Source organism: Lampris incognitus, chromosome 18, assembly GCF_029633865.1.
Source record: "Lampris incognitus isolate fLamInc1 chromosome 18, fLamInc1.hap2, whole genome shotgun sequence".
Lineage (NCBI taxonomy): Eukaryota > Metazoa > Chordata > Actinopteri > Lampriformes > Lampridae > Lampris > Lampris incognitus.
Genome location: NC_079228.1, coordinates 12,677,488 through 12,705,158, shown reverse-complemented (window position 1 = coordinate 12,705,158; position 27,671 = coordinate 12,677,488). Strand labels below are relative to the sequence as shown.

General features: G+C 48.2%; 1 protein-coding gene across 1 annotated transcript; it reads left to right on the top strand.

Annotated features, from left to right (window-relative positions):
- The first annotated feature begins 22,849 nt into the window (after nt 1–22,849).
- marcksl1b (MARCKS-like 1b) lies at nt 22,850–25,541 on the top strand. The gene is made up of 2 exons (XM_056298633.1): nt 22,850–23,169; nt 24,321–25,541. The coding sequence occupies exons 1-2, from the start codon at nt 23,074–23,076 to the stop codon at nt 24,828–24,830; spliced, it is 606 nt and encodes a 201-aa protein (XP_056154608.1). The 5' UTR covers nt 22,850–23,073; the 3' UTR covers nt 24,831–25,541.
- Nucleotides 25,542–27,671: the final 2,130 nt, after the last annotated feature.

Here is a 27,671-nt window from a genome sequence, read left to right as displayed (position 1 = left end):
AAGGCGTCAGGTTTACTTTCTTATAACTAACCAACTTTTCTCATAACTAGCCACCAGGGTCCATTCTGCTGCCATTTCTTCCTCTTATTTTGGTATTCTCAGGTCAACGGGGGTTTGGGGTTAGTAGTGTTGGTGATTTATCAATAGTTTTTTTGGAGGGAAATTACAATTAATTTCCATCCCTTCGCCCCACTTGCTATATTGCATCAAATTGCAGTTGCTGCGTCTCGCAGTTAACCGAGTTCTGCAAAAAATTCTGCCAGAATTCCAGAAATGTTTTTCACCACCAACAGGCTCGACAACGGCTGCATTGTGTGATAATGTTGCTGAGCGGGTGGTTACAGGCGGGCCGGTTGGTGTGGTGTTTACCTTGCAGTCAGAAAGCGAGTCATTAACATTCTCCTCATTGTTGTGTGCTTCTCAGAGACGCCGGGCTGCATCTCAATGGAGGTGTCACTGAGACAGCCATGAAGTCAATTAGCTTATCGGGTGATTAACAATGTCTGTCCTCTTTATGTGTGTGTGTGTGTGTGTGTGTTTCTTTGCAGCTAAGGTGTAGGACTTACACCTCCAAATGAACTTGTAACATTGACAATTTGACAATAACAGTCACCCGAGCCAGCGATAACACTGCAGCGCTCTCAAAAATCATGTAGGCTCACACCTATGTACCATGTACATGCACGCACACGCAAGCGCGCGCGCACACGCAAGCGCACGCAGGCACGTGCACACACAAGCACACACATTTGCACACATATGCACACACGTGCACACCCACATGCACGTACACACATATGCAAGCACACACATATGTGTGCACGCACACATATGTACACATATGCACGCGCACCGCCGCATATGCGCACACATGCACGCCTACACATATGCATGTGCACACACATTTACGCGCGCGCGCGCACACGCACACACACATACCCATACATGCCCCCCCTCGCGTCATCATTGTGATGAGCTGTAAGTGAGGGCGAGAGCCTCCAGCCAGATAAACAAGACCTATTGATTCTCTGTAATTTAACTCAGCGGGTGCTGTCATGACATTATAGGACTGGCTTACTGGGTTTGAGTCTATGGGTGTGTGTTTCTCTTGATGACACACAGGTATTCAACTGATCTGACGCTGATATGAGATGATAGATAGATAGATAGATAGATAGATAGATAGATAGATAGATAGATAGATAGATAGATCAGGGAGAGCGGGAGGGAGGATGGAGGGTTTAAGGAGGGGTGAGGGAGAAATATATTACATTATGGAGGAGACAGTAATGTGAAAGCGGCAATAAATTGCACTGGTCGTGCTCTGTGTCGTTCCATGGACCCCAAATAAATGATATAAGTCTGTGTAAAAGTGGCCGTAGATCAATGAAGCATCAAACTAATAGTTGACTTGGTAATGACACAGAGAGAGAGAGAGACACGGAGAGAGAGAGCGAGGCATGCAGACAGACAGACAGAGACTGGGAGAAAGATTGAGAGAGACAGAGATAGAGAGAGACAGACAGAGAGTGGGAGAAAGAGAGCGAGAAAAAAGAGAGAGAGAAAGAGAGAGAGAGAGAGAGAGAGAGCTTGATAATGTGTAGGTAAACGAAGTCCTTAGCAGAATTCCAGTCTCGCCATAATATGTCCACAGATATGGATACGCCAGTGAGACATCTGTTAGTCACCATCTCTACATCTGGGGAGTGACTTTGTGTCGGGGGGCGGGTGCTTTATTAGACTTTATGTCGGTGGGGGGGGGGGTGCTTTATTAGACTTTATGTCGGGGGGGGGAGTGCTTTATTAGACTTTATGTCGGGGGGGGGAGTGCTTTATTAGACTTTATGTCGGGGGGGTGCTTTATTAGATGTTCATTCCCACTGCAGCGAAAAGTGTTTGTTTGGATTTATTTCGACTATTTATGACCTGTGTGTGACTGAAGCATCTAAAGAATTGATGTGACTCAGCTCTTGGGTTAACCCACACACACACACACACACACACCACACACGGAGGTAGAGTAGGGACCTTTGACCCCGGAGTGGTGGGTGAAAGATGCTCTGCTGTCGCTCCGGCTCCCTCTCACGTCTCCGTCTTCCACCTGAGAGCCCGTGACCGCGGGTAAATGATGTCACGCATGACTGTGCCTACTATGAAGAGAGGTACCAAGAGACGGACAGAGAGAGGAGGAGAGAGAGAGAGAGAGAGAGAGAGAGAGAGAGAGAGAGAGAGAGAGAGAGAGAGAGAGAGAGAGAGAGAGAGAGAGAGAGAGAGAGAGAGAGAGAGAGAGAGCAACAAAGAAGAAACATCTTCACTTATTCATTTCACCTTGAATTCCACTTCTGAAACTTGTAAACTTCTGGTTGTTGATGGGTAAACAGAGGAGTTGCACATATTAATCCCTTCCTACCCCCACCCCACCCCACCCCACCCCACCCCCAAATCCCCCTTTTACTTGTTCAATAACCCCCCCTCTCTCTCCCTCTCCCTCTCTCTCTAAGAACCACTCAAATCCATACATTGTATTTCAACACGTGAATGGATTACTGGTTTGAGTACCTATACACACACACACACACACACACACACACACACACACACACACACACACACACACATGCACATGCACATGCACACTTACACACCACACACTGCACACACGCACACTTACACACCACACACGCACACGCGCGCACACACATCACGTGCGTACACATGCACCTGCACACTTACACACCACACACTGCATACGCATGCACACACACATACACACACACACATGCACACTTACACACCACACACATGCACACTTACACACCACACACTGCACACACATGCACACGCGCACATCACGTGCATACACATGCACACTTACACACCAACACTGCATACACACACACACACACACACACTGGCTGAAAGCCAGTCTCAGCCATTACAATATAGCTCCAACAATTCTGTCTACCACACGAGCAGCCATTTGCACAGAATTAGGTCAGCGCTTCTCTGCACCCCCCCCCCCGTCCCCCCCGTCCCTCCTTCTGTATTGCCTCCTCTCCTGATTACCAGCTCGTTTACCTTGTCTAGGCTCCGGGTGATGACTTCCCTTTACAGTAATGTATGGATTCAGCGGCTCGGCACGAGATGCTCCCGTGACCGTGCACACGTCTCCCAACCTGCTGTGATGTACGGGGGCAACGGGGACATTTAGGAAGGGCTTCACTTGCACCAAATCCTCCAGGGGACGTGGGAGGGGTTTCCTTGAAACAGTATTGACTGGATACGGTTTTGGAGCGGACTCGGTGTGTGTGTGTGTGTGTGTGTGTGTGTGTGTGTGTGTGTGTGTGTGTGTGTGTGTGTGTGTGTGTGTGTGTGTGTGTGTGTGTGTGTGTGTGTGTGACGTGTGTCCGTGTGGTGTGCTGGGTTTCAGAGGGCCGTCTGGGATTGCTGATGGTAAAGCTGCAGATGTTCCGATCGTGCCAAATGAATTATTCCACACGGCTTCTCCCGCCAGGCCGGCCGGTCCATATACGGTCATTTACCACACTGGCCGAACGGGGCGCTGCCCCTCCGCCATCTTTCCCTCCCCGATCACTGCTTCCCCTGCCCGCTCTCCTCTCATCCTCATCCTTGGGCATGCAGCCTCCCCACCCCCACTGCTCCATGTGCCAGCCTGGAGGCTGGGCTGCAAGTGCAGAGGGGATGCGTGTGTGCGTGTGTGTGTGTGTGTGTGTGTGTGTGTGCGTGTGTGTGTGTGTGTGCGTGTGCTTAGCGGTTGATGATGCCAAGGCGAGACTTGCCACTGTAGCTTTTCAAGGCTGCATTGTCAGTGTTTCAGTGGTGTTACTGATTTCCCCCCCCATACATATATATATATATGGAAAATAAAATCCATTTTTATTTGTCATTTTATTTATCTATTTATTATTATTGTTTATCATTTATCTATTATTATTATTATTATTTATTGTTTTATTCTATTATTTATTTATTTGTTAATCCGTTTATTTTTCCATCTATCCATCTATCCATCTATCTATCTATATGGAAAAACTCAACTACACTACGGAATATATATATGTATGTGTGTGTGTGTGTGTGTGTGTGTGTGTGTGTCTGTATATATATATATATGTATGTATGTATGTATGTATGTATGTATATGGAAAAATAAACTACACAACGGAATATATATGTATAATACATTTGTTCGTACAATATTCCATTCTCCACCCTTCTTGGCTAACCCATGTGTGACGTCATTACCTCGTCACTGCATGCTGACGGCGTCACGTGCTAATTGCTTTCACCTCATTCCAAGTGGGAAAATGATGGAGACCCTGCTGAAACGGCCCGGGATGGATGGCGAGCGTCATGGCTGGAGTTTGTGGTGGTGAGTGCGCGAGACTGCAGCAGCGAGATGAGAGGACCTTTAACCCCTGACCTGCTGCGCGCCCTATCTCACGTAAGCGGCGCTGGGGGGTTAACGCCATATGGCCAGCAGAGAGGCTGCCCCCCCCCCTCCTCATCTACTCACACGCGCTACAGTGCCGAATAGGTCACAGCGCACATGACCCATCCATCACCGAGTGCTCACCCCCGATCTGCCCTATATATTCCCCTGTATTTTTGTAAGAGCCAGACTTGGCTTTGAGGTTTTAGAGGTTTTAGCTTTCAGTCAGTGGGTGCTTTTCTTTTTTCTTGTAGTTGCAGTTTGGAGTAGGGATGTAAAAGGGACAATGTGAAGCCACCCTGAAATAGTCCAGACACAGACAGCCTCCAGGCCACCTCTCACACTGGCTCAGTCACATCACACCCTAATAATGTGTGTGTGTGTGTCTGCGTGTGTGTGTGTGCGTGTGTGTCTGTGTGTGTGAGAGATTCTTTTTCCTGAGGAGACATGTCATCATGGCATTTGCACATCTTAGTGTGCCTGACTGGATGTGCACAGAGAAAGTTTTGTGTGAGTGTGCGTGTGTGTGTGTGTGTGTGTGTGTGTGTGTGTGTGTGTGTGTGTGTGTGTGTGTGTGTGTGTGTGTGTGTACATGCGTGCATGCACTTGTATATCTGCACACATTTGCAGAATGTCTCGGCGCTGCCCGTGACACAGCATCTATCGCTGGCAGTGTCGATCTCCTTGGAAGTTTTTGAGATTTTATATTTTAATTTTTGGGATCCCCCCCCTTTTTTCCGCCCTCCCCAGCTGTATCCGGCCAATTACCCCCCTCTTGGCCGTCGTGGTCTCTGCTCCACCCCCTCTGCCGGTCCGGGGAGCGCTGCAGACTACCACATGCCTCCTCTGATACGTGTGGAGTCGCCAGCCGCTCCTTTTCACCTGACAGTGAGGAGTTTCGCCAGGAGGCACTTAGCGCGTGGAAGGATCATGCTGTCGTCCCCCCGAACAGGCGCCCCGACCGACCAGAGGAGGCGCTAGTGCAGCGACCAGGACACATACCCACATCCGGCTTCCCACCCGCAGACACGGCCAAATGTGTCTGCAGGGACGCCCGACTAAGCCGGAGGTAACACGGGGATTCGAACCGGCGATCCCCGTGTTGGTAGGCAACGGAATAGACCGCCACGCCACCCGGACGCCCAGACGAAGCTAATTAGTAAAAGAAACAAAGATTTCATTGTTTGATGAGCGGAATAAGAATACACACGTGATATCTCATTAGCTGTTGTCACACATTTGAAGGTGGAGGTTGGTAGAAATCACAGGCCTTGCAGGTGTTAGGGTCGTATTCGTCCGCAGGACCAACGCTTGTTCCTAACCTTGGTCAGAAACGCCTACGTTAAATCACAGTCTATCTGGTCAGTGTTTGGGGGGAGGGGGCGTGGCTTGGGTTCCTCATTCAAGAGAAATCATAACTGTTTGCATTTTAAACACCGTGTTTAGCGGCAACTTAGTCCCAAACGAATCGATCGTGTAAAATGAGCTTCCGCGTGTCTCGGCTCCCAACGCGAGCGAGCGCGAGACTCAAACAGTCGTCACGGGGACTCTTGATGGCTGCTGCTGCGCTGCGATGGCCGGGTGTAATCGCAGTCTAACGACAGCGAAAGTGTGGATGTGATGCGGTGGTGTCTCTGCAGCCACAAGTGTGTTAAAACATGTCGTCCCCCCCCCGCGTCTCCCTCGCTCCGTGTCCCTCCCAGATTTCATGCTGGCTACATGAAAACCGCCGGAGGTGAGCGAGCTGCTGCTGCTGGTCTGCAGCATAGTGGCTCCTTTCATGGCCGTAATCTAATGTAAAAATCATCCCGGGGTTATTGGCTTGGCCCAAACTTCACATTTTGGCTGAAAAAAAGGCTTAACAGCTGAGCCGTGGGGGTTTTCGGTAGTGTACCGTGGGGTCTCAGTCAGGGTCTTCTGTAATGAACTGGACCCCCCCACACACACACACACACCCACACACACCACCCACACAAAACACTCAGATTTCTCATATTGCTGCTGATACAGCCACATACAAAATACACCACCTCACACTATCTCACCAACATGTCAGAGAGCGATAACGTGTTTTTTTTCTTCAAACAACAACAATGCGGTTGCCATGGAAGCGAGAGGTGCCAGAGGCGCATGACCAGTCGTGGCAGAAGCGTGACTTTTTCCATGTCCACAAACGTGAGTCACGTGAAGATTTCTATGTCCTGATCTGAGGGTGTGTTTATTACGCGTCATTACCAAACAAGTTCTTGAGTATTTTCGTTCAGAAATAAGAACGTTCACTTTATTCACGTATACATTGTATGCTAGCTAACAAGTTAGCTTGGCAAGTCTAAGACTTGGCCAACTTTTTCCTCCAAAAAATGAAAATCGTCATTACCATCACGTGTCATATAACATCACGTGTCATTACCTTCACGTGTCATTACCATCACGTGTCATTACCATCACATTTTGCTGTTACAACTTTGAACAAAAACGCATCATAATATCAAACGTATTTTTGTAGGACGATCAAAGCTATGCTGAGATATCTCTTCCAGACCACTTGATAGAGCTTTTGAATAAGAACAAAACAGACTTTAAAGAAATATATTTGTTATTTCAAAAAAAATTCAAAAGCCGAAAGTGCCCCAAATTGAAGAAGCACTCATGCACTACAGGATCAAACAGGACAGCAGATCTTCACCAACCACAACACAAACCACTGTGCACTATAGCAGCTATTGCAGCATCACCATCGGGTCTTCCTTTGTGTCACTCGGCAACCAGATTGCCCACGCGCATCACATGGCACAAAAACAAGAACTAGAAGAGTGCACTCAGTAGAGTGCAGACTCTCCGGTACTCTGACTTGGCGATGAACTTCCCCCTTTTTTCGCCTACTGGGAGAAGGGGCCCTTATATGCCTAAAAGTCACAGTTTTCATTTATATGAAATGAGTTGAATGACTTTCATTCATTCTGAAACCCTGAACCCCAATAGGTGGCCCGCGAGCCAGGTTCGGCCCGCGAGAGACAAGTGCTTGGCCCGCGCTGACCCATTGGCACTGTTATTGTCGTAACGTGTGAAATAAAGTGCGCAACCTGAAATAAAGTGCGTGCTGCGCTGCTTTATTTAGACCTCACCCCACACCATACATCTGACCTATTCCATCGAGCACCCGTAAGACATACTCCCCGCTTTCTACAGTCTTTGACTAGACAGAGACACCCACCAACTAGGTCACAGACAATCAATAACTAATCACCGCAAGCAAAAAATCGCCAATATGATAACGTCATACAAGCACTCAATTTCTACTATCTGTAAATCAGCATCGGCACAAGAGAGAGTGCAGCAGCTGCACCGTTGCATGTCTCATGGAACCTTGCTAAAGCTAAGCGTTGATTAAAACTGATATATGGTTGGTTGGTGAAGTCTTGAGTCATGGTGATAAAAACAAGAAAGCGGTTGTGGGCGCTATTAAAGCAGGTGCCATTGTTGGCCAACAGGGTAACAAGAAGAGTAGAATTTTTAGCCAAGGAGTGTTTGTCCAATCTCTTCGTCGATCCGAAGAAAGCAGAAGCCATATCGCTAGCCATGGACTTGTCCAGTGACTGAGCCGATATGAAGCAACTATCCTGTGTTGCAAGATCTTTTGATTGGAGTACCTTTTGAGAAGAGCTGCTGTGTTTGCTTTCTCTGCCTGGGTGCACAACTGGGGAAATCCTCTTTAATGAATTAACACAGTTCTTTGGGAAGAATGGCTTGCATGTGAGCAAAATTGTGTCCGTTGTGACCGACGGGGCTCTGTCCGTGGTGGGACAACACAAGGGCTCGGTAAGCAGGCTTGCTGCTGTTAAGCCAGCACTCAGCATTTCATTGCATTATTCACAAATCAGTGTTGTGCACTAAACTGTGTGGGGAAATGAAAGAGGCGATGGATACTGTGACGGGACAGGTAGATTTAATTCGCGAGAGTTCTGGTCTACAGCATCACCTGTTCAGAGCATCGCTGGAGGTAACGTTAGCGGATCATAAGGATCTTTTGCTGCATGATGATGTTTCACCGGCTGAGCAAAGGCCATGTGTTGGAGAGGGTGTGCGACCTGAGTGATGAGATTGTGTCATTTTTCTCCAGACCGTGGAGCCAAAAAGCCCAAGAATATCTGAGGTTTTTAAAGTGACAGTGACGTGATGGCATACGTTATTTATTTTTTCATTTTCTTGTGTGACATCACGTCTCATCTAAATCACCTTAAACTTCAATTACAAGGCAAGAACCACGCTGCTGCAGACATGTATGAGGTGGTTGAAGCTTTCCGGTCAAAGCTGAACGTTTTGGAGAGACACATTCACGGGAGAACGTGAACTTTCCATGCCTGCAGGAGCATTGCAAGAAGAAGAAATGCGGGAGGATCCAGCGATGAAGGATTTTGTGATGAGCCTGGCAGCAAACTTCAAGGAACGATTTGAAAGCTCCCCTAAACTCTCAGGTGACAGTTCCTCCTCTTCCTGAGACAGCCGTTCTCCGTTTTGGCTGACAGCCATTGAACTCCAGAGGCCAAAAGACTGGTGCCTTCCATAGATGAGGCAACTTTTCAGATGGAGGTCTTGGAGATGGGAACATCTGATTTGCTCAAAGCACAGCACAACGGTGTTGAGGTGAATGACTTTTGGATCAACTTGGTTCCCCAAGCTCGTTTCAAAATCATAACAGCTATGGCAATGCTCCTAATCACAATTTTCTCCTCTACGTACATATATGTGAGTCATCGTTTTCTTCAATGAACTCGATCAAGAACCAGGAAAGAATCAGACTCTCCAATGCACATCTTGGCCAGTGCCTCAGGATTTCCACAACAGAAAACAGGCCCGAAATCAGAAGGATTGCCTCCTCCCGCTTCTCTCACTTCTCTCACTGATTGGTGAATGAGCATCCATTTATTTTTGTCCATTTGTCCATAATTAAATAGTTGGTTTTGGACTTAGTGCATTTTGCTTCTTGTGTGACCCTCAGCAGAGGCTTTAAGAATCTCAGGCCTAAATTATTCCTACCACCACTGTCACCACCATTACTGCTACCACTAATAATAATAAGTCAAGTCAAGTAGGTTTTATTTGTCCCCAGAGAGGCAATTGTTGTGTAGCAGTGGCAACATTTAAACACACAAATACTCCACAGAACACATAAGGCAAATAAATACTAATAGATACAACATGTAGTGATGAGAACAAAGCCAACAACAACAATAATAATAATCATAATCATAATCATAATAACAAAGAAGGTTAAATCAGTTCATTTGGGTACGACGTTTATTGACAGATGCGTTTCATCACTCAACTAAGTGACCTCTTCATTCTAAACTGACCGCAGGTGTCCCCACCCTTATATATACAATACAGCTGCCTAACGACCGAAACCAACGACCAGTTTCATATGCAAATATGGGTGTGCCCATTAACTAGAGTTTCGATGGCCATGTGTACACAGAGGTTGGGGAATAGTTGCAATCACAGCATTGTAAGATGGTGACAGATGTACTCTTAGCCCCCCCCCCCCGGTTCAGGGATGGTCATTCCCTCTTCACATAGATGGCCTCTGACTCTCTGTTCAAAGCATCTTTCCTCCCTATCAAGGATGTGTACATCCTCATCCCTGAAAGCCTGGCCACTGGCCTGTAGATGGGTGTAGACTGCTGAGTCCTGGCCTGGGGTGTTGATGATGATGTGGCCATCTACATTAAGAAGGAACGACCATCCCTAAACCAAAGGAACGACCATCCCTAAACCAAAAGGGGGATGGCCTCAGAGTACATCCGTCGCCATCTTACAATGCTGTGATTGCAATAATCCCTGCAATGGTGAATGACAGGTTGACGGACAAGATCAGGCAGGAGTCTCCGTGGACTATGATGTTTGTGGATGACATTGTGATCTGTAGCGAGAGTAGGGTGCAGGTGGAGGAGAGCCTGGAAAGGTGGAGGTATGCACTGGAGAAAAGAGGAATGAAAGTCAGTAGGAGTAAGATGGAATACATGTGCGTGAATGAGAGGGAGGACAGTGTAATGGTGAGGATGCAAGCAGTAGAGGTGACAAAGGCGTATGGGTTTAAATACTTGGGGTCAACTGTCAAAAGTAACGGGGAGTGCGGAAGAGAGGTGAAGAGAGTGCAGGCAGGGTGGAGTGGGTGGAGAAGAGTGTCAGGCGTGATTTGCGACAGAAGGGTACTCTGTGAATGTGTATTCTTTGAATAGTACATGTGACCATCGAAACTCTAGTTAAAGGTCACACCCATATTTGCATATGAAACTGGTCGTTGGTTTCGGTCATTAGGAAACTGTGTTGTTTATAAGGGGGGGGGGTACCTGCAGTCAGTTTAGACTGAAGAGGTCACTTACATGAGTGATGAAACGTATCTTCAATAAACGTTGTGTCCGGATGAACTGATTCAACCTTCTTTGATTTTCCTACCTGGATTATTGAGCATAGCGTAATGAGCATGGATAACGAGACTCGCTAGCCCTTGGCTAACGGGTCGGACCCTTTAGTCTACTGGTTAAGGTTGTCGCCCGTGGTGCGGGAGATCTGGGTTCGCGTCCCAGCTGTGGCGATTCCCGGCTGCCCCCTGAATTCGCTACAATATTATCAGTGCACCACCTTTAATTTGATAAGAAAAATGTGCACACCAACCTGGAGTTGAAGTTCCACTCGTGGTAATATAGTCCGTCTGGGAGAACGTGTAGAAAAATGCAGACAATCCTACCGGATTCGCCAAAAACAGGAAGTAGCTCGGCAACAAGCTCGTCAGTAGCTGTGAACGCGGAGTCCATTACGCCTAGTTTGCTCACAACCCGCCAAAGGCTCAAGCTCAAAGTGGATGGATGACGACACCGGGGGGGGGGGTAGCGCCGGTACATCGCAGGGCCCTGGGGCGTTCTGTCACTACACGTCAACATCTGATTGGCTGATGATACGGTCACTAAAAATTGTTATCAGTTTCCAGCTTCGGGCTTCAAGGAGAGGCTAGCAATACCACTAGTACTGGTCCAAGGAGCTGTGATGCATTTAGGTGACGTAGAAAATCCCTGCTCGGCCCCCAGGAGAAAACAGGTGATTGAATTCAGACACGTTTCAGGCACACTTCAATTTAACTGTGAGAAACAAATGATTGTAGCGAGCGGGGAAGATGGTCGCTGGACTGGTGATGGCTATGCGCTGGGGAAGCGCAAGGGATTCTGGGACTGTCAAACATTCGTGTTCAGACTGTTGTAATTTATGTGTTTGAGTCTTTTTACTATATACTTTAATGATCCCCGTAGGGAAATTCCGCTCTGCGTTTAACCCGTCCTAGCTGTGTAGCTAGGAGCAGTGGGCAACTCCAGTTCGTCTCGCCATAGGACACAGACGGGAGTATTAACCCTAACACGTGGGGGGAAACCATAGCACCCGGAGAAAACCCACCGCAGACACAGGGAGAACATGCAAACCCAACACAGAAGAAGACCCCTCCGCCCCCAAGGTTGGACAACCCCGGGGTTGGAGGCCAGGACCTTCTTGCTGTGAGGCGACAGCACTAACCACTGGGCCAGCGTGCCGTTCAAATGTTGGGTTCATGTTGGGATGTATTGTTTGTTTGGGGGTTGACTCGGACTGGGTGGACGACTTGTTACTGACTGACAGACTATAGGACCGTGACTAAGGTTGGTGCGTTCAAGAACGAGCTCGTTAGGGGGAGCCATTGTTCGGCAACCATGTGGAGGGGCAGGATGAAGGAGCCCTCCTGGGGTCGTGCGGTGTATGGAGCACAGGAACTGCCATTCTAGATGAATCCTTGCCTCTCCTTTCCCGTCAGTTCTGCTCGGTTCTGACGAAGCGTTAAAATAAAGCAGCACTCTCGGGGTCATGCGGTGTACGGGACACGAGGGTTGTGAATAAGAGATCTATATCTCCATTCCTCCACGCCGACTCGCCACATTATGATTTTGATATTGACAAGGGCCAGCGGAGAAAGCCCCGATGGCCCTGACAGTCCACCACTGGGTTTAAAGAAAAAAAAAGGAAATATAATGAAGACCAAGACTTGTCACTATTTTCTATTTTACAACGATGAGCAAAGTGTGCGCAACACTGGGCATGTTTCCTGTGTCCGGACTGCTTCCTTATCCTGCGTGACCTATAATGTCATGCAGTCAGAATAAGCAGAAGTATAGAGGTGTGCGGATATCGTGCATACACCAGATAATACCTCAAGGCTGGCCAATAAGAGAGCCCTCATGAAAGATGAAAGAAATACTAATTAATTAATATCCAAAAAAAATCATTAAGAAGAATTTAATCCTAGTGAAAATTCATTTCTGAAGATTAGAGGTGTAAGGGTGTGGTAAAATGAAGTGAGCAGAGTGTGTGTGTGTGTGTGTGTGTGCGCGTGTGTGTGTGTGTGTGTGTGGCCAGGCGGAACCACTGGCGATGCAGCCGCACATTAGTGGGTCAGTGTGCCATCAACTCATTCATCAGCACTTCTCCACCATCTCTCCTCTCTGACTCACCACCCACCCATCCACCCTTCCCCCCGTTTTACTCCCTCCCCTGCTTTCTTCCATTCGCCACCTTTACCGCCTCTCTCTCTCTCTCTCTCTCTCTCTCTCTCTCTCTCTCTCTCTCTCTCTCTCTCTCTCTCTCTCTCTCTCTACCTCTCTCTCTACCTCTCTCTCTACCTCTCTCTCTCTCTCTCTCTCTCTCTCTCTCTCTCTCTCTCTCTCTCTCTCTCTCTCTCCCTCTCCGCTGTCCTCCTGCTCTCAAAGGCCTCATGTTAATTGTTCCTCATATACTCCCATTCTCTCTCACCATCTCTTTCCTTTTCTCCATCTCTCTTTCTCTTTCCTTGTTTGTCTTTCTCTTTTGACCACTGTCCTTTTTCCTTTCCCTCCGTCTCTCTTCCTCTTTCCCTCTGTCTCTCTTTCCCTTTCCCGCTGTCTCTCTTCCTCTTTCCCTTTCCCGCTGTCTCTCTTCCTCTTTCCCTCTGTCTCTCTTTCCTTCTTGTCTCTCTTCCTCTTTCCCTGTCTTTTTCTCTTCCCCTCTTCCTCTTTCCCTCTGTCTCTCTTTCTCTTTCCCGGTGTCTCTCTTTCTCTTTCCCTGTCTCTCTTCCTCTTTCCCTCTGTCTCTCTTTCTCTTTCCCTGTCTTTTTCTCTTTCCCTCTGTCTCTCTTCCTCTTTCCCTCTTGTCTCTCTTCCTCTTTCCCTGTCTCTTTATCTTTCCCTCTGTCTCTCTTTCTCTTTCTCGCTATCTCTCTTCCTCTTTCCCTGTGTCTTTATCTTTCCCTCTGTCTCTCTTTCTCTTTCTCGCTGTCTCTCTACCTCTTTCCCTGTCTTTTTCTCTTTCCCTCTTGTCTCTCTTCCTCTTTCCCTGTCTTTTTATCTTTCCCTCTGTTTCTCTTCCTCTTTCCCTCTTGTCTCTCTTCCTCTTTCCCTGTCTTTTTATCTTTCCCTCTGTCTCTCTTTCTCTTTCTCGCTATCTCTCTTCCTCTTTCCCTGTCTCTTTCTCTTTCCCTCTTGTCTCTCTTCCTCTTTCCTTGTCTCTTTATCTTTCCCTCTGTCTCTCTTTCTCTTTCTCGCTATCTCTCTTCCTCTTTCCCTGTCTCTTTCTCTTTCCCTCTTGTCTCTCTTCCTCTTTCCCTGTCTCTTTATCTTTCCCTCTGTCTCTCTTTCTCTTTCTCGCAATCTCTCTTCCTCTTTCCCTGTCTCTTTATCTTTCCCTCTTGTCTCTCTTCCTCTTTCCCTGTCTCTTTATCTTTCCCTCTGTCTCTCTTTCTCTTTCTCGCAATCTCTCTTCCTCTTTCCCTGTGTCTTTATCTTTCCCTCTGTCTCTCTTTCTCTTTCCCTCTGTCTCTCTTCCTCTTTCCCTGTCTCTTTATCTTTCCCTCTGTCTCTCTTTCTCTTTCTCGCTATCTCTCTTCCTCTTTCCCTGTCTCTTTATCTTTCCCTCTGTCTCTCTTTCTCTTTCTCGCTGTCTCTCTTCCTCTTTCCCTGTCTTTTTCTCTTTCCCTCTGTCTCTCTTCCTCTTTCCCTGTCTTTTTCTCTTTCCCTCTGTCTCTCTTTCTCTTTCCCTCTGTCTCTCTTTCTCTTTCCCTCTGTCTCTCTTTATCTTTCCCTCTGTCTGTCTTCCTCTTTTCCTCTGTTTCTCTTTCCCTCTGTCTGTCTTCCTCTTTCCCTCTGTCTCTCTTTCTCTTTCCCTGTCTCTTTATCTTTCCCTGTCTCTCTTCTTCTTTCCCTCTGTCTCTCTTTCTCTTTCCCTGTCTCTTTATCTTTCCCTCTGTCTGTCTTCCTCTTTCCCTCTGTTTCTCTTTCTCTTTCCCTCTGTCTCTCTTCTTCTTTCCCTGTCTCTCTTCTTCTTTCCCTCTGTCTCTCTTCTTCTTTCCCTGTCTCTCTTTCTCTTTCCCTCTGTCTCTCTTCTTCTTTCCCTGTCTCTCTTCTTCTTTCCCTCTGTCTCTCTTTCTCTTTCCCTGTCTCTTTATCTTTCCCTGTCTCTCTTCTTCTTTCCCTCTGTCTCTCTTTCTCTTTCCCTGTCTCTTTATCTTTCCCTCTGTCTCTCTTCCTCTTTCCCTCTGTTTCTCTTTCCCTCTGTCTGTCTTCCTCTTTCCCTCTGTTTCTCTTTCTCTTTCCCTCTGTCTCTCTTCTTCTTTCCCTCTGTCTCCCTTCTTTCCCTCTTGGTGATACCGATGTGTGATTTGAAAAAAGAAGCAAACCAAGCCAGGGCCGGGAATTATTATTCAAATGGAACTGCCGAGATGAATACACCTCTCCTCTCTCCTCTCTCCCTGCTTTCTCCTATTCTCTCTCTTTCCTCGCTGCCCCCCCCCTCCCCGCTTTTCCCATTCCCATTCTTCCATTCCCCCCTCTCCCTCTTGCCTACACACGGCCTGGATAGAGAGCGGGGAGGAAAACGGGGGTGGAGGGGGATGGATGTGCTCTTCACTTCTGCTGAATGTGCTCACATGTATGAAAGGAGAAGTGTTTATTTTTGGAGTCTCGCGTGGGCGTACGCAGATTTGAAACATGCATACGCACAGTCACTCACACACACACACACACACACACACACACACACACACACACACACACACACACACACACACACACTGGAGTGCAGCTGACACATGCAGAGATGCTCTCTCTCTCTCTCGCTCGCTCGCTCGCTCTCTCGCGCTCTCGCGCTCTCTCGCTCTCTCGCTCTCTCGCTCTCTCGCTCGCTCTCTCGCGCTCTCTTGCTCTCGCTCTTTCTCTCACTCTCTCATTCTCTCTCTCTCGCTTGCTCTCTCACGCTCTCTGTCTCCCTGTCTCTCTGTCTCGCTCTCTCTCTCTCGCGCGCTCTCTGTCTCTCTCTCGCTCTCTCGCTCTCTCGCGCTCTCTCGCTCTCGCTCTCTCTCTCTTTCTCTCACTCTCTCACGCTCTCTGTCTCCCTGTCTCTCTGTCTCGCTCTCTCTCTCTCTCGCGCTCTCTCTCTCTCTCGCGCTCTCTCGCGCTCTCTCTCTCACTCTCTCATTCTCTCTCTCTCTCGCTTGCTCTCTCACGCTCTCTGTCTCCCTGTCTCTCTGTCTCTCTGTCTCTCTGTCTCTCTCTCTCTCTCTCTCTCTCTCTCTCTCTCTCTCTCTCTCTCTCTCTCTCTCTCTCTCTCTCTCTCTCTCTCTCTCTCTCTCTCTCTCGCACACACACACACACACACGCGTGCGTTGGAGAGGTAAGCGTGCAGGAGCTCAGAGACAGGCGTGTGACCTACCCTCATGCCAGTCTGTGTTTGAAAGCTGCTGGGAGGCTGCTCTCCTTTGTCATCCCTTTTTTCTCGCCCCCAAGACTTTTCTGTATACCTGTATTCTCAAGATGCATTACACACACACACACACACACACACACACACACACACACACACACACACACACACACACACACAATCACAGAAAAACCAGGACATGCAAAGAGATGGAGAGGAACCCAAACCACTCTGGACAACAGTAACAGAGGAGAGCGCTGGGGCCCTCAGCGGTACACCTCCCACAGTAAAGTGCACATGTTGTTGTGTCATATTGTGTCAGTGTAGCCGTAACATTATTATCTGTTGTCATGGTAATGAGGTCACTGGCATGCTCATATGTCACAAGGGATTTACATTAGGCTGACACCATTTCCAATGTTGTATGTGCCAGGCGTGTGTGCGTGTGTGTGCGTGTGTGTGTGCACGCCCACATGTCTGTAGGGAGCACAAGTCTGGTAATGTCTTGGACTGTTGGCTGACAACAACACTACATTCCAATTTTTATCACCAGATATGCAGAATTCCCCGAAAACAAGCCTCACAAGACCCAAAGACAATTTCGAAAGAACTTAAAACTGAAAGCGCTGAGGGGCGTCCGGGTGGCGCGGCGGTCTATTCCGTTGCCTGCCGACACGGGGATCGCCGGTTCGAATCCCCGCGTTACCTCGGGCTTGGTCGGGCAGGCGCCACACCAAGTTGGCCCGTGTCTGCGGATGGGAAGGCGCATGTGGGTATATGTCCTAGTCGCTGCACCAGCGCCTCCTCTGGTCGGTTGGGGGAACCGGGGGAATAGTGTGATCCTTCCCACGCGCTACGTCCCCTTGGCGAAACTCCTCACCGTCAGGTGAAAAGAAGAGGCTGGCGACTCCACATGTATCGGAGGAGGTGTGTGGTAGTCTGCGGCCCTCCCCGGATCGGCAGAGGGGGTGGAGCAGCGACCGGCACGGCTCGGCTCGGAAGTGGGGTAATTGGCCAAGTACAATTGGGGAGATAAAGGGGGGGAAAATCCCCCCCCCAAAAAACCCCCCTGAAAGCACAGGGTATATATTGGAATATTGGAAACCACTGTAAGAAAACCTGCTTCAGGTTGCAGCAATCATGAAATCCTCCCCTACAGCACCGCACCCAAACTGTTTTGACTCTCACGCGTCAGTAAACACCAATAACTGGCAGATGAAAACGTTTTTGCCAAAATTCCCTTGAGGACTTCCCCTATATCGTCTACTGCACTACGCCCCTGAACGGCGGATAGAGAAAGTGAAACTAAAATATACTTTGTGGCTGCACTTTGCCCAATGAGTGAATGCTTCTCACTGGCAACACGGACTTTAAACCCTCTCCAGGAAACCCCCCAGCATTTCTCAGAGATGTCGCGCACTATTTTCACTTTCATTCTCGACAAATACACAAAGGTCGGGGGAATCCCAAGGAACGTCCCACTGGGAAAAAAAATAATATATCCATCTGAAAGACAAAAAGGACTCGTTTCCTCCACAATGTGCGTTTCCAAGAACTGTTGATTCACAAGTCAGTGTCCACAATGTGAAGAGCTTAGACGGTCATCCTGAGATTGTCGAACCCTTTCCCTCAGCTCTTCCTTTGTTTCTCGGCTCAGGAGGATCGTGTAGCCGTCCCGGTGTCGCAGGACTCCTCCACATTTGCCACTGTTGTTGTTTGCCCCCAACGCTGACCCCTGACCGCCGCGGCTGCTCCGAGCTAAAGTCATGATTATTTTGTCCTGCTCGCTGTTTGTCTGGCACAGACATCTGTCAGCTCAAACACTGAGCCATATGGTACCTATTGTCCCTCCGCAAGGACTGGAAACCAGTGCTTACATGAATGAGCGAGCAATTAAGCAATACTGACCGCCGCTAGGCCCTGATTAAAAGGACTGATTGTAATCCAGTGTGGTCTTACTCTTTACTTAATCCTTTGCATGTTGATCCAAAACTGATATTATTGCATGCTGCATTAAGATGGCACAGAACTTAAAAAAACAAAAAACAAAAAAACTGAAATAACGTATTTTCTCTATTTTCCTGCTTTCTCTCTAGGCCTTGTGTCAGTCTTCCCACACAGCTTCCAGGATGTGGAGATGGTGGCGCAAATTCACGTTTGCAGCGGTTTCACCCAGTGCCGGTGTGGAAAGATGGCGGCGTGAATTCACGTTTGCGGCGGCCTCACCCAATACCGTCCACGCAGTGTCTTTGTCCATGTCTGCATTTAAGTTTGTCTTCGTTTGATGGCTGGGAGAGCTGGCGCTGGATCGGCTGGGAGAGCTTGGTCTGCTGCGTCCTGTGGGCCCAGGGACCACGGCCCTGCCTTGAGCTGCGCCCGAAGACGAAACACCGAGGGCGGTCTGGCAGGACGTGGAAGTGGGGCAGGCTAAGCTAACTGCTAGCCCATGCAGACCGGCAGTTCGGATAACACCGAGGGCGGTCTGGCGGCGGCCTCGCCTAGCCTTGACTGTGTGCGGGGAGGTGTGTCGAAGGTGTCTGGCTGGGAGAGCTGGCATTGGATCGGCTGAGGGAGCTTGGTCTGCTGCGTCCTATAGGCTCAAGGACCACGGCTCTGACCAGAGCTGCGCCTGAAGAGGAAACACGGAGGGCAGTCTGACAGGATGCGGAAGCGGGGCAGGCTAAGCTAACTGCTAGCCCATGCAAACCGGCAGTTCCGACAGTCATCCTGGCTGGCGTTCGTTCTCCCGGACAGGGATTTTTTTGTACATGGATATACGTATGTGTTAGTTTGTATATATTCGTTCTTGTAGTTTTTGGACATGTGTTGTTGTCTTTGTGTTGCACTGCTGTGGGCTGGGGGGGACACCCTGTTTCATTTCATTTCATGTGTGCAAGTGCAGGAAATGAAATAACGAATAACGTGTTTCTGATTCTGATTCACTATATCCCTCTCTGCCGCCGTCGCTGCCTTGCCTGTTCTCCCTCTTCTCTACCCCTCCTCGCTGGCTAACCCTCCACCCGGACTTGTGATGCTCATCCATAGGGTGATGAAGCAGAAGGACAATGGGGCCTTTGGAGGCAGAACTCTTCCTCCGTGCTCAAGCCTTACTCACGGGTAAAACATACACAAAGACTCATTGACTACAGGCAGACAAATAAAGACGGCGATGTGGCTGGGTAAGACTGTGCATACTTTAAGTGTGAAGTAGATATCTGATGGTCGGTGAGAAAACAAATCACTCCTGAGATAGAGAGAGAGAGATATCGGGGCAGGAACGAGTGAAACAGAAACAAACTTAACGTTCTCACATTAAAAAGCAAACACGCATAGTCAAAACAGCGGTGAGGGAAGAGCCTTGGGCGACGGCCTCAACTCATGCTATCAAAGGCGGTAGCTGGGTGGGTCATGAGGCAGGTCGAAGGAATCCCCCGCGGGAGCAGGCCTTTGCTTGCCATTACAATGTTACTAAGATGAGATGGGGAGAGTCAAAGGGCATGACTGGCTGAATTAGAGAAACCATAAAGTAACAAAACACCTGTAGTCATTTTGGGCCTGTTTGATGTGGTGATCCATTTGGGCTAAGTATACTATCTAAACTAAATCATGGTTTGAAACGTTTACCAGAGCTGAAAGACCCAGTTTTCACCCGTTCTCTACCGATGACATATTTGGAAAGATTTGAATGGAGGGGTTAGAGAACAAAATGTGATGGTAATTTGTGCCTCAGATTGTCAGTAGCTTACTCACTTATTTGGCCGTGCTAAGGAGCGTCATACTGGTCGAAAACAAAATATAAAATGTAAAATATTATATTATAAAATATTATAATATAAAATATGTTTCTTCTTCTCCTGGACAGTCACTTTGCCATGGTGGAGAAGCTTGTACCAATGAGCCCAAGAGCTATGCTGTCAGGAGTTTGGCTCCTGGTAGGGTCACCCAAGGCAGATAGGTCAAGGGGGAGGTCCCAGAAGAAGCACGATCCAACAAAGACCTCAGCGGTGGAACTGGTGGAAGATGTCTCCAGGTCACAATGGCAGTGAAGGCAGATGAAGGCTGCAACAGAGGGTGGTCCTCAATCGTCTTGGGACTCTGGCCACCCTCTGCCAAGGACCGTGTGGTGGCTGCAGGCGCATCAGCCTCTCCGTGTAAAAAGCTGTCTCGCGCAGGCGTCCTCCCATTATGCGGCACCAGGGTCAGCCTCTATGCCCAACTGAAGACCCAGAGGGACCCAGAGGGAGGACGGTCATACTCGACCCCAAGTGACCACCAATATGTTTCAAACAAGCTAGTTTGTACAATTCATTGTCTGACCACGTTGGGCAGCAAAGTTATTTGGACCTTTCCTGAATAGCTAAGCTAGAAGGTGTGGTGAGTTGCTGTTCATCATAGAGATGGCCGGGACTATAAACAGCAAGTCTTTCTAATCGCTACTTGAAGAGTCAAATGCAGATCAAGACTGACACTCTCAGAGAGTTTCTCCCAGAAGTTATTCAGGGTTAGCTGTGAGCTGTCAACACAGTGGTGGAAGTAGATGAACGGATAAAGTTTGCAGACTGCCTGAAACCCTGTCCAGGCCAATCATTGCAGAAAGTGGGTATAGTCTTCGGACTGTGGGTTCTGGAAAGTCCCACAAAGGTTTTGGAAGCTGACCCTATTGTTATCTCAGATTCCCTCCCCTTTGCCCGGTCATCTTCACCACCTCTGTATTTATGTTTCCCCCCATTTCTTCACCCTCTTCCCCATTCAAGCATGTATCCCCTCTCCTGGGTGGTGGGTCAGGGATGATAATAGTTTGATACCTTGTTGACTTAACATGTTCACTCAGCTTTCAGGATTGGGGATGTCTCAGTTTTCAGGACTGGGAATGTCAGACCCAAACGACCACAGGGCTGTCTTCACTTCTGGAGCTTTTCTCTTTCCCCGTCCTTCTCCATCTATGGCCCTGGCTCTTCTGTCATACCGATAGGAAGAGTCCCCTCTGTCTCCCTGCATTCCAAACCCCTCCACCCACAATCCCTACACATCTAAATACACTGTCACAGATGATGCCTGCTTCGCTCCTCTGCATGCATGTGTGTGTGTGTGTGTGTGTGTCTTTCTATGTGTGAAGGATTGCTTCTCTCTACCTTTCACCCATGACGCTCACTTGGTCTCATGACAATGCTTCCCTTATATGCACACATCACACCATCACCAGGCACAGACAACCCCCCCCCACACACACACACACACACAAGATACATGCATATACATAGACATTCACATGTGTGTACACAGAAATGCTGGTACACGCAATACCGTTCCACTACAGGCACACATGCCTGTGCACACAACCTTACATGTACACTTGCATACACTTTAACACATACACATTCAAATAAACACAATCAAAAATACCAACACATTAGTCTACCAACATGCACACAAGTATGCATGTACACAAATGCATGCACATACACAAATACACAGTGAAGATTCAAATGCGGCGATGAAGAGAAGACGAGCTTATATGTCGTCATGCCGCTTGACACGACCGTCGTTACCATTTCACACTGATGGGATTTTTCATAGGAAAAGAAGAAAGGAGCAGCTGACGTGATTGCATCTGTGCAAGTTACTCATGATGGTGTCCCAAGGCTGCTTACTTCAGGCAAGCTGAAGAAAACCCTTTCAGAGAGGAAGACAGCTTGAGGAGAGGGGAGGGTCGGCGTGCCAGGCATTCCTCAGTACACAGTGGACACATTATTATGACATTTACAAGGCCAGCCAGATAGACCGAGCATGATATGTATGTGAGGAAAAAGGTTGTAGTTTGTGTGACCCCCCCGGTAAGAAACGGGCACAGTTGAGCGATACTGGCGCGATGCAAAGCAAGGCTACCTAGAATAACCCGAAGTGCAAGTAACTTCATGTCAAGGTATCACTTTCAGTTCGGCTCATTGATTTTCGCTATGAGCACGAGTTTAATCTGGGTAGCTGGTGATTTGGCATCGGGACAGGATGGAGACACGCATTCCAGTGTTCTCCCTGCTTGCAAAATCAATTTACAGCGATTGGTTGCAGAAAAAAAAATTCATTTGCGACACTGCGCATTGGACGTCCTATCATCCCATAATTCACAGTTGTGTCTGAACAACCGCTGCAGGGCATGTTTTCAGAGGGAATGATCAGTTGGAATGTGCATGATTATCACGTTGACATAACTCTGCTGGTATGTTGTTGACCATTTAAAGCCGAACAACAAACCTAGTCATGAACCAAGGAACCCAGAGCATCTCAACACCGCTGCAAGCCAAATGCACTGACTTATTAAAAAAAAAAAAAACAACTTCCGTTTATAGCGTCGTTGTTCATATTGTGCATATTCAGAGGTTAAACTTTAGCATTTGAAGAAAAAGAAAAAAAAGTTAGCGTATCTTGTGACCGAGCTGCTCCTGGCGATATGATAAACCGGGGATGACAGAATTCGAAGGGTCTTCTGAGGGGGGGGGGGCGTAGAAAAAGGAAAAAAAAAAGAATCTCGACGCTGATTGGTCATAAGCGCGCAGGCCGCGCCCACCGGGGGGGCGTGTCCTAGACCGAGGCTATCTTCAAACGCGGCGTTCGACCGGTGTGGAAGTTATTTAGTGTCTCTCTGCCGGGGCGACGGGTCGGGCGACGGGCGGGAAGGAAGGAAGGAAGGAAGGAGGAGAAGCAGAGCCGCTTTCCGAAGACGCCGAGAGAGAGACTCTTTATCTTTGATCGTTTCGCCCGTGGATTCACCCTGGGTTCGGAATAACTTAGAACCGCCTTTTTTTTTTAGTTTTTTTTTCTTTTTAATTTGCTTTTATATATTTAAAAAAAACACACACCCCAACCCGAAAACAATGGGACCCAGGCAATCCAAGGGAGAGGCGGCCGTGGAGGCAAACGCTGCCTCCGCCGTCGTTCCCGATGCTGCGGCCGTCAAAACCAACGGACAGGTAAGCGTCTCCTGTCCGCCCCACTCCTCTCAGGGACGGATGAAGAAGGCGAAAATATACATTTGTTGCGCTGAAGCAACAGTTTGGATTAAAAAAAAATCAAGACGAAGCAGTGAATTAATTTAGATTTTTGGGGAAAAGGTTTCGGTAGTCAGATGAGGCTGACAGCTTGCTGAGGAGGCGGGGGGGGCGAGGGGGGGGTCCACGACGGACACTTGTTTCTCCCTCCCAGGAGGAGCAGAGCCGAAGACGAACTCGAGCGCCGCTGTCGCAAAAAATAAATACAAATAAAATCAAGTTTTGAATCAACTTCTAATCACCTTGAGGGGCATTATCCCTGATTGGGGTCCGAGCCTCGCAGCTGAGGGTGGGTGCATCGTTTGAGCTGAGCTAAAGCCTCCCCCCCCCCGCAGCGTGGTTTCCAACAGCGTCGTCCGGGAAGGGGGAGGGGGAGGGGGGCAGCTTGAGGGGGGGGGCTCACGTAGGCTCGCTGTGTGCATTAAGATCCTGTCCGTGCTGAGTATCTGCGGATGAGCAGCTGCAACGTGTATTTGCTGACAGCAGTTGTGTTGTGTTGTTGAAACCCCCCCCCCCCGGTAAAGAGGCGCAGCTCCAGAATGAAATTCACCATCTTTTATATCGGGGACCCCCCTCCCCCCTCCCCCCCGTTCATCTTCCAAACAGAAAGTGGTGTTTTTCCTTAGAATGAACGATGTATTCCACCCCCCCCCCATTAAAACCTATCCTAGTGGACTTTTTTCTCTCTTTGTTGCATCGTCGAGCATCCGCCTCCGCTTTGTCGGGAGAACGATCCGTCTGTCTGGCGTCCGATGGAGCGCGGCGGGGGTCCGTGCGCCACGAGCGCCGCCTGTCGTCGGGTCGGGGAACTGCAAGGCGTCGCCTTTTTGCATCCCGCCGGGCGACACGGTGGTTAATTGATGAGCACGACGACGACGATCTCGCGGGGAAAAAAAAAAACCCCGACGCAAACGCACATCGTTAGTCGGTATTTTGTGTGCGTCTCATGCACGTGCGGGATTTCAAAGCCATGCGTCTGTTTTGTTTTTCAAAAACCGTTTGTAGGAATGATTAGTCTGAGAAACATCTGGTTCAATTAGCGACGCGATGTTTCTTTCTTCTTCTTCTCCCAGGAGAATGGCCACGTCAAGACCAACGGCGACGTCTCTGCCAAGCCGGACGGGGACACGGCCGCCGCCAACGACTCACCCGAGCCCGGCGCCGGAGGTGATGCCATCGAACCGGCACCCGCCGCCGACGGAGAGGCGGGCAAACCGGAGGCTGAGGCCGGCGCCAAGGAGACCCCCAAGAAGAAGAAGAAGAAATTCTCCCTCAAGAAGGCCTTCACCTTCAAGCTCAACCTGAAAAAGCGCAAGAAGAGCTGCGAGGCTGTGAAGGAGGAGGCCGCCCCCGCCGACGCCTCCGCCGCCGACGCCGCCGCCGCCGACACCGAGGAGGAGAAGGAGGAGGAGGCTGCTCCTGCTCCTGCTGCGGCGGCTGAGGCACCGAAGGCAGAGGAGGCGCCTGCTAAAGAGGAGGCTCCTAAGGAGGAGGCCAAGGAGGCGGCTGCCCCGAACCCCGAGGCCACAAAACCGACAGAGGAGAGCAGCTCGACCCCCGCCCCCTCTGAAAAGAAAGAGTGATCGTATGCCGAGCTTGCGATGAACTGTGTGAACTGTTTTTCAAGAGAGAGAGAGAGAGAGAGAGAAAAATTAAAGAGTATATATATATATATATATTTATATATATGTGTATATGTATACATATGTATGGATATATGTATATGTAAATATATACACATGTATGTGAGAGACTCCTTCGACATGCCACTTTTCGTCATGGTATCAAGATGACAGACTAGATTCACTAGATCACCTCCCTGGTTACTGCTCGACATCTGGACCTTGACTTTGAGTGTTTGGCTGTGGGTTTGGTCACATCGTGGGAGGGGGAGGGAAAAAAACCCCTGGATTTTACCGGATGGAGCTTAACGCCACGGTGACGGACGGATGAGGACGGAGTCAAAGCATCTTTCCCCCCTAAACATCCGCCGCAGGAAGATGCCTCCTCCTGAAGGAACAACGCTAGATAGAACTAGGACACCACCACCACCACCACTTGAAATGACTGTTAAATAGAGAAGAAAATCAGAAATCAAGAGACTCGCCAACTTTTTACATTCCTATATTTTAACCCAAATTTGAAGTATTTTGTGGTGTATTATAGAGAACCATCTTAAAGAGTCAAAGAAGCTATGTCTTGTTTGTTTAAAGAAGAGAGAGAGAGACGGAGAGGAAAAAAAATAGGCAATTTTGCTTTTTACGTTACATGAGAAAAAAAAAAGAAAAAAAGAGAGAAAAAGAGAACACAAACGCTTGCTATGTTCACTGTCGCGGTCTGAAATGAAGCAGAGTTGTTTATCTGTCGTGTGTGAGCGTGAACCTGCTTTGTCTCTGTAAATACATTGGATTGATTTCTGTTCTTTATTTTGCTAATGTTGAAAGATGTTACTGGTTTATTGTAAAGTTGATAATGGTAAAAAAAAATAAATAAATGTTGGTTATCTACCCATTTGTCTCATCATGTTACATTTCTTGTTACCAAGGGCGAACCGAAGGCGGTGAGTTTGATTTAAGCTGACGCATCGCACCACAGGCCTCTGTATTATTATCTACTACACCTTACAGCCCATCTTCAGTCTCGGCACGGTGGGACGTGTAATTGTACACATTAACGTTTGATTCCATTGTTTTCCCCAACAATAGAAAGTAAAAGGGGACGTCTATTAAAGGCCCACACTGTGTTTTGCTCCATTACATTTTGCATTGTCTTATATAGCCTGTCTTCCAATAGTCACAACTAGCAATATGACCCCAATATGATATTTTGGCCATTTGTCATTAGGAGTAATTATCGTCAAAAACATCCATTGTTCTTAAGAATCACTCTATAGCGGAGGCCCGGGTAGCTACGGCGCGTAGTTGGAAACCATGCAACGGTAGGTGTATTTCAGTCTCGTGTCATGCACCGACTACCTTAAAATAATGAGCTTGGACATTGAGTAAGGCAAGGTGAATCTGATTTTACTTACCCCACTAATTAGCCACCATTGGCATTGACATTCACTCCGGTCTGGCACCCAGGAAAGGTAGAATTAGTGAAATGGATGGCCCACTGCTGAAAGCACAAGAGCATAAACTCTGTATAGGGAAGACTATTCTAATTTGTGTTGTGTTAAAACGTTGCTTAATTTGAGCATAGGTATGCCACTTTATTGCCCTGTGATGCTCATTTCATTCATGATCCACTTTCTCATTCATTGACCAGACACACACCAAAGTATTTCATGCTGATTAGTTCTGAAATATTTCCTCACAGGCACTCTAATGTTACGCCTAATGGCCTCTGATCCTCGATGAGTTTTGAAGCCATAAACTCGTCTCAGGGTTGGGAGCCATTTCCTCTGCCTAGACCCTCACATGGACAATATTTTCCACTGATGGGAAGCCCAGTGGCCTCCGGAAAATGGCATAGTGAGCCCCAACTATGTGGTCCTGATCTGCTTGAAATGACCTAGTTTGCATGATGATATGATGAGTGATCACAGCTATATTTAGACTCAGCCTTCAAACAATTGTGAATTATTTAAACAAGGCTGTAGCACCATATTGACACAACGCTTCGCTTATTGTAGCAGATGCACTGCTTAAAACTGAAACAAGGTTTTAAACGCATTGCATTAACGGACTCTGCTTACTAACAAATTCGGCACAAGGCGGGCCTCAATCGTTTAACTGCAATCCATTTCCCACCCTCTGCAAAGTGACCTATAGCAACACATATGGACTCTCCTGCCGGAGGGACCTTTGTGAGTGTGCTGTTTCTATACTCGGCATTGAACCTTTATTGTATATTTTTATTCATGATTTAGCGTCTTCACTGTTGCTCCGTTAATGGTTCGTCTCTCGTTGGGCTCATTAAAGGTATGCAGTGATTTGAAGGCACTAAACGAAAATGAGCCTAGACTGCCCCCGTGTGGTCATTAGAAGGAAGGCAACTTACACGACTAGCGTCCCTTTTCGAAAGCAAAGTGTTGTTTTGCAGGCTGGAAATCTTCTCCCTCAAAAAAAAAAAAGTGTTTTTCCCTCTTTATTGTGCATCAGAGGTTACAATCATACAGGTAAGAGAGTGCCAGGAACACACTACATGCAGTGATACACGTTTCGTAAATCCAAGTAAATGGATCATAACTGCGTTTATTTGAAATATCTGAATAAAAACGGATGGATGAACCATCAGCAAGACGATCGTGAACCGCGCCACACGCTCTTCGAATTCGGCACCAGCCTCGGCAATCATCAGCCATCATCGGAGCCGGATGGCAGGGGCTTATCTGATTGGTCGACGGGAGGTTGGCGGAGGTTTATCTGATTGGTCGACGGGAGGTTAGCGGCGGCTTATCGGATTGGTCAATCGGAAGTCAA